The sequence below is a fragment of the Scomber scombrus genome, chromosome 22, assembly GCF_963691925.1.
Source record: "Scomber scombrus chromosome 22, fScoSco1.1, whole genome shotgun sequence".
Taxonomy (NCBI): Eukaryota; Metazoa; Chordata; class Actinopteri; order Scombriformes; family Scombridae; genus Scomber; species Scomber scombrus.
In genome coordinates, this window is record NC_084991.1 from 10,666,502 (window position 1) to 10,689,952 (window position 23,451).

At 41.2% G+C, this 23,451-nt stretch overlaps 2 protein-coding genes and 1 non-coding gene across 8 annotated transcripts in view; 2 read left to right on the forward strand and 1 right to left on the reverse strand.

Annotated features, from left to right (window-relative positions):
* The window catches only part of foxp2 (forkhead box P2), a 105,580-nt gene extending 92,992 nt beyond the window's left edge, over window positions 1-12,588 (forward strand). For all 6 annotated transcript variants that reach the window (XM_062443299.1, XM_062443296.1, XM_062443300.1 and 3 more), the window contains 4 exons: window positions 2,422-2,543; window positions 2,826-2,895; window positions 3,806-4,104; window positions 8,721-12,588. In XM_062443299.1, coding sequence (XP_062299283.1) covers window positions 2,422-2,543; window positions 2,826-2,895; window positions 3,806-4,104; window positions 8,721-8,865 — 636 coding nt within the window. In that variant the 3' untranslated portion in view covers window positions 8,866-12,588. The remainder of the gene's footprint in view (window positions 1-2,421; window positions 2,544-2,825; window positions 2,896-3,805; window positions 4,105-8,720) is intronic.
* LOC134004672 (dnaJ homolog subfamily B member 9-like) overlaps window positions 1-23,451 on the reverse strand; it is a 435,649-nt gene that overhangs the window by 162,878 nt on the left and 249,320 nt on the right. The gene's annotated exons all lie outside the window — the stretch shown is intronic.
* On the forward strand, window positions 20,436-20,507 carry trnaq-uug (transfer RNA glutamine (anticodon UUG)). Its single transcript has one exon. It is a non-coding gene; the product is annotated as a tRNA-Gln (tRNA).

Here is a 23,451-nt window from a genome sequence, read left to right on the forward strand (position 1 = left end):
CGTTTTTTAATTTGGTGCAATTAATAGCCGACGCTTGGCATGGAGAGGAGAGGGCTCTGACGCACTAATTATACAGCAGCCTCTCCATCATCAGCACCTTTTGTTAAGAGAGTCACCCCTCCTCCTACTCCTGAAAACCACCTTCTCTTGCATATCATTGGTTAATTAGGAAGAAAGATGGCTGTTTGCCTGTTAACCAACTCTCAGCCGTGTGAAGGGGTTAGAGTCTAGGCCAAAGATGCGTGCACACGCGAGCTCACATGTACACACACACACAAACACGTAAGCTGTGTCTAAGAGAGGGGTTAAGGGTGTGTTCATGTGGAACTAAAGCAGGGAGGAATGTGAGAATTGGCCTGTCATGGAGGGAGCACTCTTTAATTACCCACACAAAAGAGCCCATTTGTATATATGTCCCTACAACTTTATTGTCCTGTCTCCCTCCACAAAGATGGTAAAAAATGTCTTTTCCGCAGCACATGTTTTAACCCGAAGTGTGTCTGCCTGCTGATAGAGAAAGCCTCACTAAGCGTCAGCGTCTGCAGTGTTTCATCCCGTGCCCCCTCCACGTCATTCGTTAGCCGCCTTTAGCCTTTGTGGCTGCACAGAGGACTGGAGGGAAAACTCACCAGCCGCTCATCAGCATGCAAGACATGGCGCAGCACTAGATTTAGCAAAGTGAATTAATTTGGATTTGGGATGCAAATGAGCACATGGGCGTGTGATCACCAATACAGGAGGGCATACAAAAAAGATCTGTGCCCTTTTCCAGTTTGTTAGGTACAGTGCGCACCATGATTTGCTGTGTAATAATGTTATGACATGATATGTTCTCGGAGCAGTTGTTACTTTCGCAGCACAAACAACACAACCATAATCGAGCATATATACCTTTCAAATCTTTTCTTTCTTTCTTGGTTTCCTGAAAAAAAAGTTCCTCTGTTCTCGTGCTACAATAGCAATGATATCACAGTGACATTAGAAATATCTAGTATCAGTGTCTCTCATCCCGCACAATAACCAAGGTGATCTATTTACATCTACGGCTCCACAATTCCCTTTGTAAGCATTAGTGGGATGATCAGCGATTGGCTTGTCATTTGATTAACAGAGAGAATTTTTTTTTTTTTTTAAGAAAAAGAAAAGAAAAGAAATGAAATATCTCGACTTGGTCTCATCAGCTCAAAAAAGGGATCTACCTCCCTCACCCCCCCGCCCATCCCCAACCACCACCCACCCTACCCCACCCCACTTTTCCTCTCTCTCTCTCTCTCTCTCTCTCTCTCTCTCTCTCTCTCTCTCTCTCTCTCTCTCTCTCTCTCTCTCTCTCTCTCTCTCTCTCTCTCTCTCTCTCTCTCTCTCTCTCTCTTTCTCCCACCCAGAAGCTTATTAGTTCTAACTATATAGCATGCATAATAAAACTGCTCATTTGCTCATTAATATTAAAATTATCATATTCAGAGCCATGGGCATTAAGATCAATCAAATCCTGGGATTTTCAGGTCAGATGCGAGATCTGCTTATGAGTTTTTTTTTTTTTCCTATTTTTTCTGAATCCCTTTTTCTTAGAGCAAGAGCAGTACACACCAAGCAAAGGGAGATGATATGAGAGGCAAGGATATTAAAGCCAAGGTTATTATTTGTAGAGTCTGATGCATGTTTTAATTATGGTCATATGGTCATATTAATATAAGAAGGCTTTTTTCCTATAGGTATTCCATATTTTGTAATTAATAAAAAAACAATTTACTGATTTGTTTTATGAAAGATATATCCTGTTTTAATTTAAACACAGCTTTGATAATACATTTAATTTAAAGATAATTGTGTCATGTAAGCATGTATGTGACACCACATAGAGAATATTTGGACATATAGATGTCAGATACAGTTCAGCTTAATGCTCTGTGCTTGTTCACACACACACACACACTCTCTCTCTCTCACTCACACACACAGACACACACACACACACACACACACACACACACGCACACACACAGTGAGACACACGGGCCTCTTGATGACTGTCTTTTTTCTTCACATTCTGTCATCTTTAAAACGATGTGTCCATTAAGAGCAATGCTTTTCTGGAGCAGAAAGGGTTACTGACATCACCATTATCAAGGCCGGCATTACCACTTCTGTCACCACCATAAGCCATTCGCTATGCTGATTACCTCCTTTTAGCCTACTTACTCTGATTGATATGTACTGTGTGCAGGACTTGTAAGAGCATTCGCTTTCACTCAATTTTTACTAATTAAATCAATGGTGCGTGAATGTTAAGAATTTCTTCAAAATGCAAGAAAAAAAATCAATTTCCAAGCCTTCAGGTTTTTTTTTTCTTCTTGACGGATAATGAATGAATGTGATTCGTTCTACCTCATCCTCTGACCTGTGTGTCATCACTCTCTGCAGAACGCCGTTCGCCACAACCTCAGTCTGCACAAGTGCTTTGTACGCGTGGAGAACGTGAAAGGGGCCGTGTGGACGGTAGATGAGGTGGAGTACCAGAAACGCAGGTCGCAGAAGATCACAGGGTAGGAATTCTGTCACCTCTCCTTAGATCTAGATCTGAAGGTCATTGATAACTGGAAGATCATAGAAAATCAGAGGGCCTGAATTCTGTCCTCCTCTCTGAAACACACTTCGTCCTTGTGCTTTCTTTGTTTATATAGACTCTTTAATCTCCTTGCTATGACACATGAGAAAATTAACTTTACACAATCTCCAATGTGTGCATACCATGTGTGTATTCATTTTTTTTACACTGAGAATTAATTTCAGTTTATTTTTTCTTGCTTTCTTTATAATATATTCAGAAGCCCATCTCTTGTCAAGAACCTGCCCTCCAGTCTTGGCTATGGAACTGCACTAAACGCCAGCTTACAGGTATGAACCAAAAGCTTCAAAGCACCACCACCTCACCAGCTGCCTGTTTATTTGACTGACAGCCAGGACTGCTGCTTGACTGACTGATCAATTAAGTGGCTGAATGAGTGAGGTTCCTGTGTACCTTTTTTTTCTGCTCGTGTGTTTCTGTACCTCTCCTCTCACATCTTCCTCTCTCTTTCTTTCTCTCCCTCTCCTTTACTCCATCAGACTCAGAAGGCCACCCTGTGGTTGAATCTGGAAGCAACTCTCCCTCTTTCCTTACGTTCTTTTTTCCTCCTTTCAGCTATGGCAGCCACCCTAGATTGATAGCGGCATGTGCAAATGCAAGGGCATGTGCATTAATATTTATCTAAGCTGTCATAAATGATTTGGCTTCATAGTGTACGCCGGCGAGGTGCTCATGGCAAAAACTTTAAAAATTTAATCACTGTATATAACTTTAATGCGCAGCAGGCGAAAGTGTCAGGAGTTTTTATTATTTTGAGGTAAAGTTTTGGGGGGACTTTTTTTTTAATAGCCACACCACACAAGGGCATATGAATGGCAGCTGGGGGGGAGGTAGTTGTCAGCAAGGTGTCACGAGGGGAAAAATAGCCTGCAACAGAAAGAAAAAAGCTTTAGACTGTATTTTAATAATTACTATGTTAAATCTTTGAGTAAACTTCATTGATATCATGTTCTTACCAGACTCTTGTATAACTATTTACTCTGCTCCCTCTGCCTATATGCACCTAACCTCCCTTTTACCCTTTGTTTTGAACTTTTATTTACCTTTTGACAAGATGATGCTCTTATCTTTTCCCTCATCTCACACTTACCAATCTCCAATCACACCCCTACCTCCCTCTCACCTGTACCCATCCTGTCTGATCTCTAAATATTCTCTCTGTGTCTCCCTCTCCTGCAGGCTGCCCTGGCAGAGACCTCCCTGCCTATGCTGGGGAATCCTGGTCTCATGAACAGCAGCTCGATGGGAGTCAGCTGCCACGGCCTCCTGGGTGGAGACCCGTCTGGACTGATGGGCGGAAGTCCACCCAGACTGTTGGGCGGGAGCCCGCCAGGACTGCTGGGTATCAGCCCCCCAGGTACGCTGAGCGGCAGCCCCCCTACCCTGTTGCAGTCCGCCCACGAGGAGCTCAACGGCTCACTTGACCACCTGGACACCAACGGACACAGCAGCCCCGGATATTCCCCACCAGTACACATGTAAGTTCCTGCAGGCAGAAGAATTACACCCTGTTAGCTGAATCATTCTGCATTCATGTGTGTGTGCTAAATGCATAGTTTTTATTCAGTTCATTTTTATTTTCAGTAATACAGAAATCTGTGTTCTTAAAAATATAATTTGTAGCTTAAACATTTACTTGTAGTTTAACTATTTTTATAATTCAGGGACTCCGTTTTTCTCTTCACTCTGTATCACAAGAAGTTATTCTTTTCACAAGGGGACATCATTTATTATAAAAATGTGGTTAACCGTTTTCTTGAAGCAGGAAACACACAATCTGGTCAATACCCTTTTAAATTAATCTCCTTAAAAAAACACATTGTTTTTCTTTTTTATTATTAGGAAAAAAATGATGCCTTAATAATATACATGAATTGATCTACATTAAAAGCGGCCAGTGGGTCAAAGGGGTCACCTAACCTGAACCCAAGAGACTCTATTATACTCGCTGCACTGCAGTATTTGTGAGACGCAGACTCACACATCACACATTTTTATGAGTACCTGTCTGAGACTGTAAGAACACGCTGAACCATCCACCTAAACTGACTTCACTCTGTGTCCTTCTGCCCTTTGTTAGTTTAATTGCCTGATATTTAACCCACCATACCAGTATTTTCTTCAGTTTGCCATGACCTGAGGGCAAGGTTCAATTTATACCATGTATTGTATCATAAGCAGCCTTTTTTTCCCCTTCCTGTCTCACTGCTGTGGAAATTTCAATGCCACTGTGCTTATACAGTACCTGACATTTTGGATAATTCTAGTCTATAAATAGATTCTATTACACATTTGTCTTTAATTACAGCACTGTCTGCATTGTAGGGGTTTAGCTGCTATATTTTATGCAAGACTGTTCCTATTAATATTTAGCAGCTGTAGCATTAATTACTCTAAAAATCTCTCCCTTTCCCATCTCTGTTTTAATGGAGCTGAGAGAGAAAGAGAGTGTTTTTTAAAAATTGATCTCATGTGAGTCTCAGGAATGTCTGAGACCAAATGTGCTCCACCTGAGCCAGGGATGTCACACAGGTCTCTCTGAACCCCCCCCCCCCCCACACACACACACACACACACACACATATTCTGAGACAAATACAGATATTACATATTAATGATAAGCATCCACTGTCCATCAGTGCCCCGTGTTGCAAAGTCAGCCGACATTAGCTAAACCACTTCTTTAATGGAGAAAGGATGCACTCCGGCTCAACACGTCTCTCTGAGTGTGTCTGAGAGGAGAGAAAAGTGTTTGGTTAATACTACCAGACGTCTATACAGTACGTTAATCTATTTGGACGTGTTTACCCCTCTCTGAAATGGGGTGTTAAGTGGAGCAAATCTGCCCAGCTGTAGACAGAATCCCAGTGTTACCACTCCCCCAGGTCATTTAACTTTTAATAACAGGACAGCATTGACTTTCTCTTTTCTTTCTTGCTTTATCTTCTCCTCACTCTCTGTGGCTACACTGCCTTGACACTGGCATGAGTGGCTTTTGAGGATGAGATGCATCCATCCCTCTATAACCAACCCCCCCACCCCACCTTCATCCCCGCCTGCCTTACACAGCCACGACAACCTCAAAATGGAAGAAATGTGTCATGACTGGCTTTTCCAGGATGTGTTTAAATAATGGAGTGGCTTGTAGCACTAAACTAACTAGTACATCACCTTTAAAGGCCTTTCTCAGGAGAGGACTCCTCAGCACAACCAAGTAAATCCAACAATTAGACAAACCTCTCCTTCCCCTCAACGTCTAAGGGTAAATGCTAGCTGCTTAACCGCGAACTAGATCGCCCGAGGCCATGCTGTGTGTGTGTGTGTGTGTGTGTGTGTGTGTGTGTGTGTGTGTGTGTGTGTGTGTGTGTGTGTGTGTGTGTGTGTGTGTGTGTGTGTGTGTGTGTGTGTGTGTGTGTGTGTGTGTGCGTGTGTGTGTGTGTGTGTGTGCATTACACCCCTGTACACCCTAAGGGGTATGCTTAAAAGAAGCAGTACTGTACACCAGAAAAGCTTAAACTTCTGCAACTGTAACATTTCTGGTTCAAAATTTGAGCAAATTGACTTAAAGTAATAAGAATATTTATCCAAGTGACCGTCCACATAAATAAAATGGTGCCACTTCTAATTGTTTGGTGACCACCCCTGTTTGGTGTTATTTAATGAATCATAGTGAGATGTTATGAATGTCTTTGATTGCCCCACCCCCCCTCACCCTTGCCTTCATCTCCCCCACCTGCTCCCCCCCCCCCTCACACACACACCACCTCTCCTGTCCCCCAACCTACCATTAGGCCTGTGGACTAATGACCTTATTTGCATCTCTGACATACCTCTGCATGATTGCTGGTGCTAATCTTCAATTGATGTGAGAGTAGGCATCTCGAGAGCACGCACACACTTGCAAAGCGCCACATATTTATTACACCGCAAAGTCCAGCGTTTACTCCTGAGTGACTCAATAATGGCAGCTAGCCATTAAGTACTAAATGGCTCATCCACATATTTTAATAAAGTGTCAGAAAGCTCAGGCCTGTGAATATGGTCCTGCATATTTTTCATCAAAGCCACACAAACACTTAATGAGCTGCATATTAAAAGCACATGAGAAGAGACGAGATACGTCTCACATTCAGTTGTGCCTATTGATCAATGTGATGCATTCAAGTGCAGACTAATTATCATTTTCAAGCAATGCGGACTAAAAGATGATTTGAATTTTTGTTGTTTTTGGTTTTGTTTCGTTCTTGGGTTCTTTTTTTGTTTCATTGTTTTTTTGGTTTAGTTTAGATAAAAAACAGCAGTGACAACATTGTGCATGTTGTGTTTATATTTCACAAAACGAGGTATGCATTCTTATTGTGCTGCAACTAGTATTTATTTTCAGTATAGATAAATGTGTTTAGGGTTTTTTTTTTTCTTTAACTGATGAATCAATTATTCTATAAATTGGTAAGTAAAATGCTAAAAATAGACAAAATACCCATCACAAGTTGTGATAGATTGATAGATAAAACCAAACAAATTTCAACATAAATGAATCAAAGCAGGAAATCCTTACATCATATAAGATAAGACTATAACACTATTCTGTAGCATCTCAGGCCTCTACAGTAAATATGTGTAAGGATTTCTAACATTAAACATTTAAATGATCTAATTTTACTGTATACACAAAACTAACAAAACCATTTTTTTACTAATCAAAAAAGGCACAGATTTTTTTTTAATGATCCTTTTCATTCCATTTTTGGAGTTAGTGTTTTTCTTTTTCTGTAACATCTGGCTGCAGTGTTTTTCTTCTGGATCTGGCTGCCTCCATGAATCTGAGGGCAGAAACAGAAATATTCATCGCTCTGCTAGCATCCTGCTAAGATCAGCCTCCTCTCCTCATCCCACCACATCAGAATATTAATTTACAGTATTTGGCTCTGAATATTAAAGTCATCTGTACCTTTTCAAATTCTTTTCAAATTCAAAGTCCCCACCCCCACCCTTGCCACTGATGAAGGCAACCCAGGAGAGAGGCATGAGACGCGTCCTAACGTACTACTACTTGATAAGTCTCCCTCTCTCTCTCCCCACTCTCCTCTTTCAAAGTCTGTGGGGATTTTCTGATGCATCCGATGTGTCAGAAATAATTAGGTTTTGTCAGATTTATCATTGTGGCACAAACCCCTCTCCCTGACTAGGGCCCCAGATCATGTTATGCCTTGTTTGTGTGTGACAGCATTATTATTCTTGTTAGTCGCCCAACACTTTTTTCCCTTCCTTTCCGCCCACTCCTCTGTTGTTCTGAAGGGAGAGGCGTCCTGCTCACAGCACTGCTGCTTTCTGCCCAGTGTTTATTGACACTGGCTAAAGATATTCATCCATTTAGAGTTAAAAACATGTATCATGGTGTCCGAGCGAACTGCCGGGGCTGAAGTTGATTAATGGCAGAACCTAGCTGCCGGTTTTTCCTCTTGAGGAGCGACATGCACAGCCCCTGCATATTAACGAGTGGCTGCGCTTTCTATTAACTAGATAAAAAAGCCTCTCCTCTGCCTTTGCTCCAGGGGGCTTAGGGATGAGAAATTCTCCATTATTTATCATGTGGCCTGTTTTTTTCCCCCTTTTTCCTTTTTCATGTATTTCAACCTGGTGTCATCAGTAAACTTTTAAATGCCAAACATGTCTGAAACATCACAGCTTATCGGCCTTACAGGGGCCATGTTTTTCATGCAATTTTCATGCGCTTACTTACAGTAGACGTGAGGCATCATGTCGAATTAGCGTCTCGCAAACAACATGGTTGTTACTTCTTACTAGATAATGCATGTAATGGCATCTCTTTTTGATGCAACAAAATATTTATCTGTTTGCTGAACAGTTAATTTTGTATTCAGCGTGCAGTAAAGGGAATAAATGTCTCATTGTCATATTCATACAGTGTCAATAATTTCTACTGCTACAGTTTTCTTTCTGTTGTTTTCCATTGAATGTAAAATTTGCACACAACAGAATTCATTGTCATTTTTGTGGTCAACATAAGGATTTGTCATTCAAAAAAACAAAAAAAATCCTAAAATGTATCGCCACTGTGATTGTGTCTTAGGCCACCAATTCACGTGAAGGAGGAGCCACTTAACATGGATGACGACGACTGTCCGATGTCACTGGTGACGACAGCCAATCACAGTCCAGAGCTGGACGATGACCGGGAGCTGGAGGAAGGGAACTTATCAGATGACCTGGAGTGACTAGGATACCGTTTTTGGTCGACATATCCCTTCATACAGCCGCACTGTTTCTCTCACACAGACCTCCTGCAAGACTAGAAACCACTCCACAGTCCAAGCAACCACAGCTGACTCTCTTCGTCTCTCTCTCACCACTGGGACTATTTATTGAGCATGCATCCGGATGGAGACTGATCCAAAGGAACTCTTTGTTGCAGCCCTTTGGGATCCCCAAACATGACAGGCATGGGATGTCTGGTTAAAAAATTAAACTCTTTGAGACCTATTTCATTAGAGATGGCGTGGCCACATACAGTACAAGGATGATGGACTCATGGATGGGGGAAAAAAAACAAATGAGCAAATCATGTTCCGTTGAAAGCTAGCGGCCTCATATACTGCCAAAAAGGAAGACGTTTTATGTTTGTGAATAATCCAACCCACAGTAGTTGTTAATGTCTAGAGACAATTGCTGGTTCAATTCAAGTTGTTGCTCTGTTATCATTTGCACAGGAGTAGTCTCAGAAATTTTTGTCACTGCCTGTATGTTGCTATTATTAAGAAAAACCAGTATATTATTTTCAGCTTTCCTTTTACCATCATTAATTTCAAAGTATAATTTTAGACACCACCAACTGTAAATGCCATTCCCTGAATCACATCGGTAACAGAACTGCGGTACCAAGACTGTTGTTGCAGCTGTCCAAAAAAAAAGAAGAAAAAAAAGGAAAAAAAAAGTTGGCTTCCAGTCTATTATCTGTTTGTGATTAAAAGTAAAAAAAAAACTGGAAATTGAGTTGGGGGGGAAAAAAGAATTGTTTGTGTAAAGCACCATTTACAAAACGAATGCATTTCTGCATAATTTTCCTCTCGCTGTTCTCCTTACCTCCTTGTTCTAAAGCTTTGTCTACCTGCAAACAGTCACAGGCAACAGCTAGAAACCAAAGCCAACACTAGCAATGGCCAATAGCTTATAGACAGAAGCCACCAAACTCCTCTTGGTCCACCTTCTGTGACTTTAAACTAGTACAAAGAGAAGCTTTCGTTCCGCAAACTACCTTCGAATAACCTCTGGGATTGTTTCATTTAGCCCTATACAAAGATGATCACAAGAAAGAGAGAGAGGGGATGGGGGAATACATGTGATGTGTAATTTGATAACTCATAGAACGTCCACTTTGGAGATTTTCTGCCAGGCATTATGTAGGTAAAAAAGTAATGTGATATTTGAACTGCAGGCATTTTTGTGCTGGTGATTTGACTGGTAGAGAGCAGCTAACTGTAAAAGTGGATCATGACCAAAACAAAGCATTTGTATATTCAATGGAAGTGCAGAATCATTGTGTTGTTGTGAAGTTTATTTTAATTCGATTTTTTTAACTTTTTTGTTATGCATTACACATCACGTCATTGCTTTTTTATTTTTACATTTGTTTTCTAACCTGGTGAATATGTAACGTTCTAAGTGGGACTGTCAAAAAAAAAAAAAAAAATGTCACGTCTTATTTTCATGTCGGTTTTTGTTCCGAGCCGCGCCGAAACCGAAACTGAAAACATCGCTAACCAAACATGAAAAATATCTAGTGAAGCCAAATAAGTCATAATTTCAAGTTGAGATGAAATGATGTGGCTTGGTTACCGTGTAAAAGCAAATAATAATAGCCATTGCAGAAGAGGATATCAAAGGTAAAGGGTAAATCTTTTCTAGGTGATATTTGCTTTAACTTGTCATCAAATACTCATTGTGTGCTTCACAGCTTCTGAACTATACAGACACGACTGGTGTTAGCAAGTTGATAATGCCTCTGTTGCACCAGTGTATTCTGTATAGGTAGCCAGCTTTTTATAACACACTTGGTATTAATAGAGACTAAAGAGAAGTAGTTATTGTTGAGACGATGTCCCGTCATTTCCTTACAGCTAATGTCATCTAGAAAAGTGTTGTTGCTTTAATGGTCATTTCTGTTTTCAGTAAACCAAAGTTACACAAAATTCTGCCTCCTCTTGTATGGGATAAAGAAATACTAAAACATCCACACACACACCCTGTCAGATACTAGCAGACACACACATACACAGACCCTGAACTTTTGGTCTGCCAACTTTTTTTTGTTTCGGTTTAAATCTCTAGCTGCAGAAAATGTATGCTGTCAAAGAACCGACTAATGGCTTTTGTATTGTGCTGTAACGAGCAACGCGTCTGCCCGCTTTGACCAAAATGGAAACACACTGTGCATATGTTGTTTTCAAGTGTTGAGCCAAGCCAAGAAATTGGCTGTAAGAGCTTAACACGCAGACACGTGCTGTACTGTACAAACACAGCATGTGAAGTACACACTACAACACACACACATACACACACACACACACACCAGTTCCACGTCAAGAGGGTACTGGGCCCAGGAACAAAGCTTATCCCTTCAATACTTAGCTGGAGTCAGCAAAACGACTTGAAGACGACGTTCTTAATAATCTTATCACACCAAATAAAAAGGACGCTGCGTCTTTCAAAAAAAAAAAAAAAAAAAAAAGGGTTTTCCCACTTACCCAAAAAGGCTTTCTAAAAGCTTCTACCTCTGCACAACAAATTCAGAACAATTATGACAGATTGCACGAGTTATTAGAATGCCACAAGAGCTGTTACACTTTACTACGCTTGTCTCATAGGACGTGGCTCAAACCAACGTTTACATTCCCTGCGTCAAGATATGGAAGATTTGCATTGTAATAGGTTGTCCTCAAACATTTGTAGAATGATAATGTATAGATTACCTGTAAGGGAATATTGTGTTTTAAAAATGCATGTCTAAAAATCATTTGGTGGACTGGAAACAAGAACTAATAAAAAGAATATAATAAACATCATCTGGACGATGGCCTAAATATACTTACAATGCATCGGAGTGCATTACCTCAGATATACTGTTTTGGGAGGGATAAAACCTGTCAGCCACAGAATGCATATTACCTGTAGATTTGCATGGGTTTTGTATAAATTAAGTAAAAAAATGTCTAAAATAGTTGCTTGCACATAATACCAGAAAGACCTCCAGAACTGCGATCTGCTCCTCCACTAGATTTTAGGATTGTCTGGATTTTCTGGGTTGATTTTGTCTGTATTTTGATAACTGTGCATACTTATGTAAAAAAAATGTTGGTGGACCCATAAATTTACCAGACTTTTTTCTAAGAGGAAAAAAAAATCTCAGTGTTTCTTTTCTGACTTACCTGAATTTTTACTGTTTCTCTCTCATTGCTCGCTAAGAATAGCAAACCTGCTTTTTCTGCATCTGCTTTGCGTAGCTGTAAGGCTTAACCTAATGTGTGTATTTATTGCTTGTACCTCTGTGCATACTTTATGAAGCATTATGTCTGGCAGTTGAGTCATGTATCCTTTCTACTGCTATCCTTCTCTAATAATTGGGAATATGATCCCCCTATGTATACAGTAAATTGGGACTGTAGCAAACATATGTTTATGTAATTGGTGAAAACTTTTTTTTTTGTTTGTTTGTTTGATTTCCTTTTTGATCGAGATTCAGCTACTTTTTTTGATACTTTTCATTACTGTGTACTGTGTCCATACGTTAAAGGTTCTCTGACATTAGAAGGTCATGGTTGAGAATTGTAACAGACGTTATTATTTTCTGTATTCATGGCATTTCACTGCTGAATAAAATAAAGGACCAAAACTTGGAATTTGAAAAAGCAACTGTCTACCTCCACCATCAGAGAGTCATTTTTTCCCCCCTACTGTTACACATTTATCTTTTATTCTACAAAGGCACAGCCATGAAAATCTAGCTGGCATTACACTTTTAACGTTTCAGGAGCTGCTACTTCAGAGATGTGAAGGAATGGGTTGGAAAAAAACAATTAAAGTTTAATGTATATGTTACAAGGCTTTGTTCCAGCTTCCATCACCTAGAGTCTTGTTTAGAGGAGCGGGACAAGGCACTGGTTTGCCCACCCCTCTGGACCTGTAATGGGTTCAGCCTTTGTATGATTCAAGCCCACTGCTTTCGTACACACGGAAGTAGTGCTGTGAACCTTTGAAAAGCTTTTGTAAGAAGTGACTAACCCAGCTAGGCTTAATATCTGAGCTACATACTGCAAAAGTGGTTTTGGCACAGACCACATTATTAAGTCTGTTGTCATGCTCATGTTAAAAAGAAGGGGAAAAAAGTCTGGCTTATTACCATCAGGGTTCTGCATCATGTAGAGAAAACAAAGATGTGAAATTTCATCAGACGCCTCCCATTTTCCATCCATTTTCAAGACGGCAGTTTCCTCTTGACACTTCAAAAGAAAAAAAAAACATGCCTTGTAGCCTTTTGGATTGATGGATGTTGACTGGTAAAACACTATGACAGGCCATGTGGCTAAATCAACTCCAGCAGGCCTACTACACCTTGTCGGTCATGGCGCAGCCACACACTGACACCCTCATTGAGATTCAAACTGAATCTACCATGACCAATAGGTTGCCCATTAGCTCGCCTGTATGCCGAGAGCACTTCAACACGTTCCAAAGGGTGCTCAGGGACATCGCTGGTCATTTAATCGTAACGTTGATGCATGTTCTTTTTCCTTACCATATGATGCCCCATGAGAGGTCAGAAAACAACAGCATTTTTCATAAAGGCACACTTTTGTTCCCCCCCTCCCACCCCCCCTACCCCCAGATGACAGTCCCAGACATCAGCCATGGCAGGCTCCTGTTATCTCCTCAGCAATGGCGTTCCAGAGCATTAGCTAGCTCGCAAAGCGCTCGTCTTCCATGCTATTTATGCACTTGGAAGTGTTTGTGAATTCAAGTGAGGGATCGCATACGGAGTGCAACAAGGGCCGCTGTGTACTACACAACATCAGAGGGAGCTCCGGCATTAAAGTGTGAGAGCGCCTGCTATAGACCCTTCTTTCAAAGGCCATGAAATAATAATGGGTTGTGGTTAGAGAGGTATCCGTGAGTCACACTGGCTGCTTTTCATAAAGTGGAGTTATTTACAGTGCGATGAATAAAAGAAAGGGTAGCTGGTGATGCAAGCCTTTTCCACATGAATGGTGGGGGGAAAGAAGACCCTCTAATATACAGTGGCAGTGCAGTATACTACATGGGACTGGGGAAAATAGAATGTGCTGAAATAAGGAGATGATTTTTGAATAGGTGATTCTCAGGGAAATTGTATTGGAAGTCTTTATGCTAAGTTAACCAGCAGGGTGGTATCTATCTACTCATCCAACTCTGAACAAAACAAGCCTTTTCTCAACATGTCAAACTATTCCTTGAACATCTTTGACATGGACTATTGTAGCCTAGATCTCACAATGGTATAAGAGGCCAACTGGTTTACATCCTACCCTTCTAAATTAGACAGTGTGTCCTTGTATCATTCATTTCATCTCCAACACTGACCAATTAGGTCAATTTATGAACCGTCCCCTCGTGAGATTGGGTGGTAAATATCTCTAGTCTCGCAGTTTATTGATTGAGAGTGCAGACTCTCTCTCTCTCTCTCTCTCTCTCTCTCTCTCTCTCTCTCTCTCGCTCTGTCTCTTCCTTTCTCTCTCCAAACCCTTCTGACCTGACGATGCGTGTCGGCTCCCTAGAAGACCCTTGCCCCCAGGCTGCAAAATTGCCTGCTAAATAGTCCGAGGCAATGGCAACGCTAATTGAGATCATCATTATTATAATTGCGAGCCCTGAAAAGCGCGTCTTAAATAATTTGCATTGCTCTCAAGTTGATATTGGACGCAGTGCAAAAATAATTGCATAGCTCGGAGGCATGACGCTCGTTTCGGTGGTGGGCGAGGGGACTCTCGTGCCCATTCTGTCGCCCCACCCAGCTCCAGTGACTGCCCAGCTGGAGCCAGTTTGGATGCCACAAGGCATTGTGTCCCATTTCAGATGCTGTCACAGGGGTTGCATAGATGTCTCAGCGATTTTTAGTAGATTTTTTTCGGTCGAAATAAGTTGTTGGTTAAGTTTTTGCCCACTTTTTGTGTAAAAACATCCCTTGTTGAGTCCTCTCAGTCAGCAGATTTTGCTCAAATCAGGTAAAAAAACAAAACAAAACACTTCTTTCAAATAACAACTAAATTCCCAAAAGATTAGACTCCTTTAATGCTAGACTCAGTCTTGTGTTTTCCACTGGTCACTAAACCTGAATCCAACCTCACCTGCCCCATCACCACATGTCTGAATTTCCACTCTGCTGAAGGAGTTGCTGAGACAGGCAAATAAAACCTGTGTGACCTCGATACATAAAACTTCACTCATCATTACATCAGAGGGTCTTGACGTCAAGGTACTTTTTCACTTTGTGTGGATGGGATGTGCAGGCACCTGCGTAATGTATGCAAGAGAAATGCCTATTTCTCCAACTGAAACAAGGGATTAACCCAACAAAATGGTGAGAAACTGCTGATATTTCATGAATACTTGCCTGTGGCATTATCTACCACATACACACACACACACACACACACACACACACAGACATTCAAATCCTATCATCCACTCTCTCCCTGTCTCACACACTCACCCACACAAGCACGGAGAGACCTGACAATACCCTTAATGAATATGATATGGTAACTTGATATAGCTCATTATTTGTTTTCTCTATGCTTTAACAACAACAACAACAATCCTCCGAGGCTGCGGATAAGTCTTTTTTTTTTCCTGTGAAAATGAGCACATCAAACGAGAAGGGGGTAGAATCAGATTAACTAAATCCTCTTAGAAACAACACTCCCCTCAAACACACTCTTTGCCTTTATCACCCGTGTTTCCCCTCGTTTTCACACGTTATATCTCTCTCTCACATTACTCTCCTCCCTTACATGTTCGTCGTGATAAACCAAGCTGTTTCAATGGGATAGCATGCAGGTGACTGGAGAGGTTATGCTGAGGAAAAAGGAAAAAAAAACCAACTATCATCTTTAATCCATGGTAATCACATCTGGCCTTAATCACCAATTCATAATGGAATTTATAATGGAATGATTTCAATTACCTACCACCACCGGCAAGTTCTGCAATTAAATTAGGACAATGCAATTGTATGTCTTTGTCTCAAGTTTCAATATGTTTGGAGTCTGGTGCCCTTTTTTGTTTGTGGAACTTCTGAAGGAGAAGTTTGGTCTTGGCCTCATGGAAAAGAAAGACTTTTTAAAAAATATATATGTATAAGAAAAGGAAAACCTTGGGAGTTGATCATTGTGGGGGTTGGGGGTGGTAAAAAAAGAAGAAGAAGAAATATCTAGCATTAGTGAGGAATGGTGGGTTAAATCACTTACTGAAGATTTTTAATGACATTTCAGTGTTCCTCGTATAATTACTCTTCATCCGAGATGGGCCGTAATGCTGTTGGACAGTCGCGGTTCAGGCTCGCTAGCTCGCTTCATTAGCGTGTCATTCCTATTTCACATCAGAGGCTTTAATTGTAATGCTGAATATGCACAGCTCTCCACAGAAGCCTAATCAAAGTGGATCCACTTGTATTATTAATATCAGAAATCAGCCCGCTTGCTATTTTTTTATAAATAAAAGAATACAGACGCATAAATCAGCTGTCATTTATTAGCATGGCCCTGGCATATCCGCCAGACATGCAAGAAGAGCAACCCCACCCCATCTCTGTTCCTCCCCTGCATCACTCATCAAGATTTAAAAAGAATAAAAGACAGAGAGGAGAAAAAAGAAAAAGAGCTGCATTACATATACATACTAATTCCGCCCGTGAAGTAATCAGATTACAAAAGCAGGTGACACCAAGTGCAGAAAATTTGGCTGGCTGGCAATAACGAGGGGATGGAGATGTTCTTGAGGAGAATAGGTGGAAGGTTGAATGGACAGAGAGAAAAGAAAAGATGGGAGGATTAAGGATTTACATTCAAAAGCAAAAAAAAAAAAAACACACAATAGAAGGAGACTAAAGAGAAGAAACGGTGTGTTTGAGGGGCTGGATGAAGACTGAGGAGACTGAGTACAGGTTGTGCTGACCAACCATAAAATACAGCTGTGTTTTGAATCCTGTGGCAGTGAGAGTCAAAGTGCCGCTCACCACTAATCCACATCAGTGGAAGGCTTTGGTGCTGATGCAGGTGGCACACACAGGGCTAAGCAGAGGGCTGCAACTGAATACCTGCTTTGTTTCTGAAAAGAAAAAACCTAACCTACACTTTGTGGAGGGCAGAGTATATTTCTTTTTTGACGTGTACAGATATTTTTAAAGTGCATTTCAGAGTTGCATACGGCAGTGATGTGCAGTGTGTTGGTAGTGTATTTGTGTTTAGGATAAATTATTGAGTTTGTGTTGATTTAAAGAATGTATGAAGGGAAAAGTGACTTCGTTAATTTTTTACTTCAGCCGGAGAGGTCTTTACCACTTTACCACCTCCAGCTGTGTGAAGAAAAGCACTTTCTGTCCAGGTCATCAACTGTCTTGAGTCAAAACTAAATATGGAGAATCAGCATTCGGTTTTTATACAGCATGTCTGACTTTCTTTAAATTAAGGTTTAAAACTTTTCTTATTGAATTAAATATGGTACGATACGTTCATATCTTGCACATTGACTTTCCTGATTCATCAGTTTATTTCAACCTTCATTCTATTTGCCTAATCTATTTAAACTGCTTTGTGTCTCTCTTACCCTTCGTCTTAATGCTTTCTACATCTCACGTTTAGCACTTTGAATTGCCTTCTTGTTGAAAGGTACAATACAAATAAACTTGCTTTGCCATCTGTTATTTAGCTTGACATGTTATCCTAAATGTATTGCTGTAAAAGATGATTTTTATTGGTTTAATAAGTGCTGACAGGCCAGGAAATATGTCAGATGATGTAGTTGTGATGTCAAAAAGACAAAACCACCTTCAACAAGTTGGTAGTTATGTGAATGATATGTTCTTCTCACGCCCTGAAAATACACACATATCCAAAACTGCATTGTAAAATATAACATCTGTTAATCTGATGATATAAAATGTTTTCTTTTACCAGTTTAAGACAGAAGCCGACAACAAATACTGTCACATTTAATGTCAAAATGCAAGGGAAGTTAGGTGCATGAGATAGACATAAATTATTAATTAGACATTAATGGGAAGACAGACATTAATTAGGCATTAATGTGGAGACTCCTTGCTCACACAGTCTACCCTCACCTTCTCCCAGTCACATCCTTCCCCTCTGCTTCTATCTATAGCTCTCTACCTACTCTGCGCCCACACCCCTCCACCCACTGTATATTCTTTCTCATCTGTGTATATAGACCAACAAGTCCTCCGAATTTAACGACCTAATCGGTTGTTTGACCATGCACTTCAGAACAACCCATAGGAAGATTTTCTAATATGCTGCCTCGTTTGGCAGTAATCAGCAAGACAACATAATTTGTCTGTACTGTCAACTTTCATTGTCAAAAAATAAAGATTTTTTATGATGTGCCATCACTGTGGTTAGGTTAGGTTTGGTCTGGTTAGGTTTAGGCACAAAAACACTTGTTTGGATTTTAATGATCATTTGAATAACTTTAAATTTAATAAATGTCTTTAAAGTTAGGCAATCTTCATCATCATAAATGTAAAACTACAACAATCATAGTTATGGTTTTTAAAAAGCTGTCCCAAATCGCAGTTGGAAACATGATACGCTGGTTGGAAGCAGGAACTGAACAGTGGCCTCCTGCAGCAAAGTCCAAACTCCAATTATGCAAGTTCAGATATAACCAGCTACCCAACCAACCACTTCCGAAAACGGAAATTTGTCTCCTGAACTACTTCACTTCTCCCGACCATAACTACTACGGCCACTAGACGGTGTCTGTCACTCAATTGTGACTATAGGTAATTGTTGCCGACTGATGTTGTCGACTGATGTAGTTTTTCTTGGCTCAGATAGAGACAGATGTGAGCTACACTGCTATTTAGTCTGTAGGTTGAGATTTAGCATTCTAATATGCACTTGCAAATGAAGATGCTGTTAGCTTCCTGTGTCTTGCGCAACTAAATCAAACAGCACTCTAATGTTTCAAACATGTATAGTTTTGCGCTAGACAGACATTCCAACGCTGGTTGTTGTTCTGTTGTGCGAGTGATTGAACGCAGCTTGACTTTCCTTCCAGTTTGAGGCAAAGGGAGGTGTGGTGGGGGGGGGGGGGGGCGGGGGTGTCTTGCTGTGCGGGGCGACATGCAAACAAGCAACAATCATCAGTTCAGTGTCGACATGCAAGAGGGGAATTCGCCACTGCTTTGAGAGGAGGTTTGTGTCTGTGTAAACGGCACATTCACTCGGTGATGAAAAAGCTTAACAAACAGAGGTTGAGAGAAACAGAAAAGGAAGAAAGGCACTATAAGAAGAAACTAAATTACTTTCCAGTGTACTGTATATGCTATAATCCTGGGAGAAGGCAGGCGGGAAAATGATAGTGGCAGCTGGGGGCAGTGTTCAAGTACAGGTCAGCTCCATTACCTGGGTCCAGCATGTCTCTCTCACATCCTGAACATACATACATAACCCCAGCTTGATGATATTCTCTCCCAATCTCGCTAGTTTCCATTCCAAACCTCTTTGATCTGTGATTTGCATTTTAGCGCCCACAGGGTGAAAATCATGTGGATGAGATTTTTTTTTTCTCTCTCCCTCACTCCCTTCTTTTCTGCATCTTCTCATTCACCCATTCACCGTATACCTGGGGCTTGTAAACTCATCCCTGCCTCCCTCTTTCCCCAGCTCCCTCCATCCCTCTTTCCCCACCACCGCGCTGCTCAGGATCTCCTTTTAATATCAGCTATGCCCCAGAACGAAACAAACAAATTAGCTGACGGGGGGGGGGGGGGGGGGAGTGAGTTTCAATCTTGGTTCCCCACCTGCATGTGATCTTTGGTGTGAACAGCCTGCCCTGAACAAGTCTCCCATACAGCAAGAGATCTGTTCTCCATTGACATCGCAGTGGTGGAAAGTACATTTATTCATGTGCTGTTCTTCTGGCACACTTGTGCTTTACTTGAGCATTTCAGTGCATATGTTTCAGAAGGAAATATGTAAATGTGTACTCCACTACATTTATCTGACAGCTACAGTTATTTTTTCACATGATTTGACATACAAAACATATACATTTGTTAAAGAAGATATATAATTCACATTTCCAGGTCAATATTTATATTATAGGCCTCTACTGGAATATCTTTGCATGATTACAGTCCCAAAACTCTGTATTTATCTTGTACTGGCTCTTTATGCAGCCCCTTAATTCAGCCTCTGTCGGAATCAGGCTGTTATAGCTCCTGTCTCTTTAAAACCTTGATCTTTCTCTCTTGATATTGTCCAATTCTTTTAAAAGACCCGTGAGGCTACTTTAAAACTAGCTAGGACTTGTGTTTCTGTGGTGTCATGCTTAGCTCTCTGAACATTCAATCCAGTGATAGGAGCTAAAGTCTTGGTGGAACCTTGGTAAAACGCTGTAACTTTAGTCCTACCTTGTGAGCGCTTTGTCTTGTAACTCACTTGTAACTCACTCTTGATATTGTCCAATTCTAGTGAAAGAGGTGAGAGGACACATTCAACAATGGTGAAAGTGTGGTTCCATGGTGTAATGGTTAGCACTCTGGACTTTGAATCCAGTGATCTGAGTTCAAGTCTCGGTGGAACCTGACAGTTACCTGGTCTGCTTTAACCATTGTGTTACTGATAACCTTGATTGGTTTATCCACTGTGTTACTGGTAATGTGCCATCTCCTGTGCCCCTCTTAGTAACATACGTGGCAATACCATGCATGTAATGGTTTCACTCTTTTCTAACGTCAGATGGTGTAACGGTGAGCAGTCTGCACTCTGAATCCAGCAATCTCAGTTCAAATCTCAGTGGAGCCTAGTTGCAAGAGCAGGAACATATAAAGGGGAATGTTGATATATTGGTTGAGTGTCAGTTCTTGGCAACGTGTGCAGCAAATATTACTAGCTCCAACTAGTTTGGAATTGGTCAGAATTGTAATACACATAAACTCCAGCAACTTGAGTACCCATAGCAGACCTGCTGTTGCTGTTTTAGAGTAATTCATTCAATCATTCATATCCTACAGTTTGCCTTACTTTGTCACTACTTGTAGCCATCCCCTAATGACAGTGCTGTCCTTTGCATTGTATGCCTATGTTTTAGTTATGTTTACAATCTATGGACTGAATAGCGGACAATTGCTAATTGCTATGTGGATTCAAAATACTGAATGGCATTTTAACAGTTTAACATAGTAATCCAGTATTATAACAGTATAGAAATGAGCAAGTTATGTACCCTTTAAGTATTAAACCAGTGGCTTGCAACCTTTTTGCTTGTTTTTGCTCGTGATCCCTTACCAAAGTTTTTGTAGTTTAGGCCACTTGTCACATTTAGCAGCATGTCTATGAATTGTTGCCAATTCCACCAAAAAATGATTTATCTCTTAAATGTCTTAGATAGTTTTCCATTACGTAATTTAGGCCCACTAACGAGAGTTGTGAGAGGAGTAAAAAAAAAAAAAAGATTGAAAATAAAAGTTGTTTAACATAACTTGTTTTGTCTTCCCTACATGAATGATCTCACGACCCCTCAGATAAGGAGGTGAACCGCTACGATGGGAAAAGTAATGTAGTTAAAACTGGCTCCACCTCAATCAGCCACAACAGTAAAATGCTTCTCATAAGTACTTTTACTTTTACTTCCTAGTTCACTTTGTTGGTAATACTTGACTTTTACTTACAGGAGGATTTTTACTTGTATTGGAGTATACTTCTTCCACCACGGGACAATCAGTGACACAGAAGAGCTATTTTTTGAAGGGTAGTTTTGTTTCTACCCCTGCCAGTGTTCAACCGAAACATCCTGGGGTTCAAACAAAAGCCCACAGGAGAATTGTCCCACCTTCATGGACAAGAAACATCATCGCCCCCTAGTCCAGACACCCATCACAGCAAGTCTGCTCCCGGCTTGCTGCCCATTTGATGTTTTTAAACAATTTATATTTGTTATCATATCAAAGAAGAGGCGTGCGGCTATCAAACGTGCAAGTTGTACACTCTCAGCCAAGGGGCCCTCTCAGCCAGCCACACCGCATTCTTTATTCTATTTTATCTCTCTTGGTTTTTGACTAATGTCAGTAACAGCTACCGGTAATAAAATGCTTGTTAGAGTTTGTGCCGTTGCCTCGGAGCGTCAGCTTTGATACATTGTCAGGCCATTTGCCAGTGTTTCCTGATTACCTTGCCACCGACTGCATGTTTATTGATTAGGAGTTAATAAAGCGAGGGCCTCCACTTATTTTTTTGCCCTCGCTTCCTTTGCAAAAGGTGAGGCTTCCTTTGATGTGGAAGCGATACATTGTCAGGCAACATAAATGCATGTGTTGTAATGTCAGCTTCGCTCCTAGCCCCCTTTTTTTTGCATGGTGTGTGCAGTACAGTGTTGAGCTGTGACTCTTATTGTCACTGTTGGGAATAAATTAAAGGTGTAAGGGAAAAAAAACAACAAATGGTGCCAATTACTTACATTACCTGCAGGCAGTCTGGGTGACTTTATCTTGCTGTCTGTAATGCTGACATCTAATCCTACAGTAATCTTTGCATCTGCCTGTCTTTATGTGTTAGTGCTTTTATGTCTTCATGCGCAAGATTGTCATTGTGAGCCTGTCGTCTCTGGATCTGTTTATCTGCTGGCTTCTGTCTTTCAGAAAACCCCCCCCCCTTTCCCACCACCACCCTCCCTCTTCCTTTACTGTCTGTCCCCATGACAGTCAATATGGTGATTCCATCCCTCACCAGCTGATTGTCTTTTGTCTCCGTCCTCTCTAGCTTCTCCCGCTGCTGTTTATCCTGCCCCCGTCCCCAGACACAGACAGACTTTTATGATTTTTCTGTCTCTTCCTCTGGCTGTCTTGTCAACCCCCCCCCCCCCCCCCCCCCCCCCCCCCCCCCCCCCCCACCACCACCACATACCCCCCCGACCAACTCCACTGAGCCAGCAGTCGTGTCAAATCAAAATAACATCTTTAAAAATTCAGTCAACATTGCCCCTACAAACAGTGAGGGCCTCCTTGTTGGCTATTCATGTATTCAGGTGTACATTGTATCATGGTGGAGATGCCTTCGAAGCGCTGGGAGTCCAACATGGCAATTCCATCAAAATTTGATGTATTCATTCATAGTCACTAGTAAACTCTGTTTGTTTGCAGATAACCATGATGTTTACCAGGGGCCGGGCGGACAGGAAAGCAGACAGGCACATGCAGATCAGTTTCTTATCTAACAAGTAGTGGCCCTGCACCTGCCGGCCATGTAACCCCTGCTAGGTCCCCTGTGAGCCTGTGGCATATGACAAGGTTGCCTTGCTTTTCCGTCATATTTCCGATGCTTTCTTACCATCCCTGGTTGTATTTCTGTGTGCAGAGCTGCGACAAACACCATATGTGCTCGGCCTAAGAATACCCCCTGCCTCCAATTCATGCTCCCTCCCTCCCTCCCTCTGTCGTTTCCTCTATCTCTCTTTCAATTCTCGCAATATTTACATCCTTGTTTAGTGTCACATTCTTGGGGTCAAACCAAAGTGCTGTAGCCTCAGGCTAG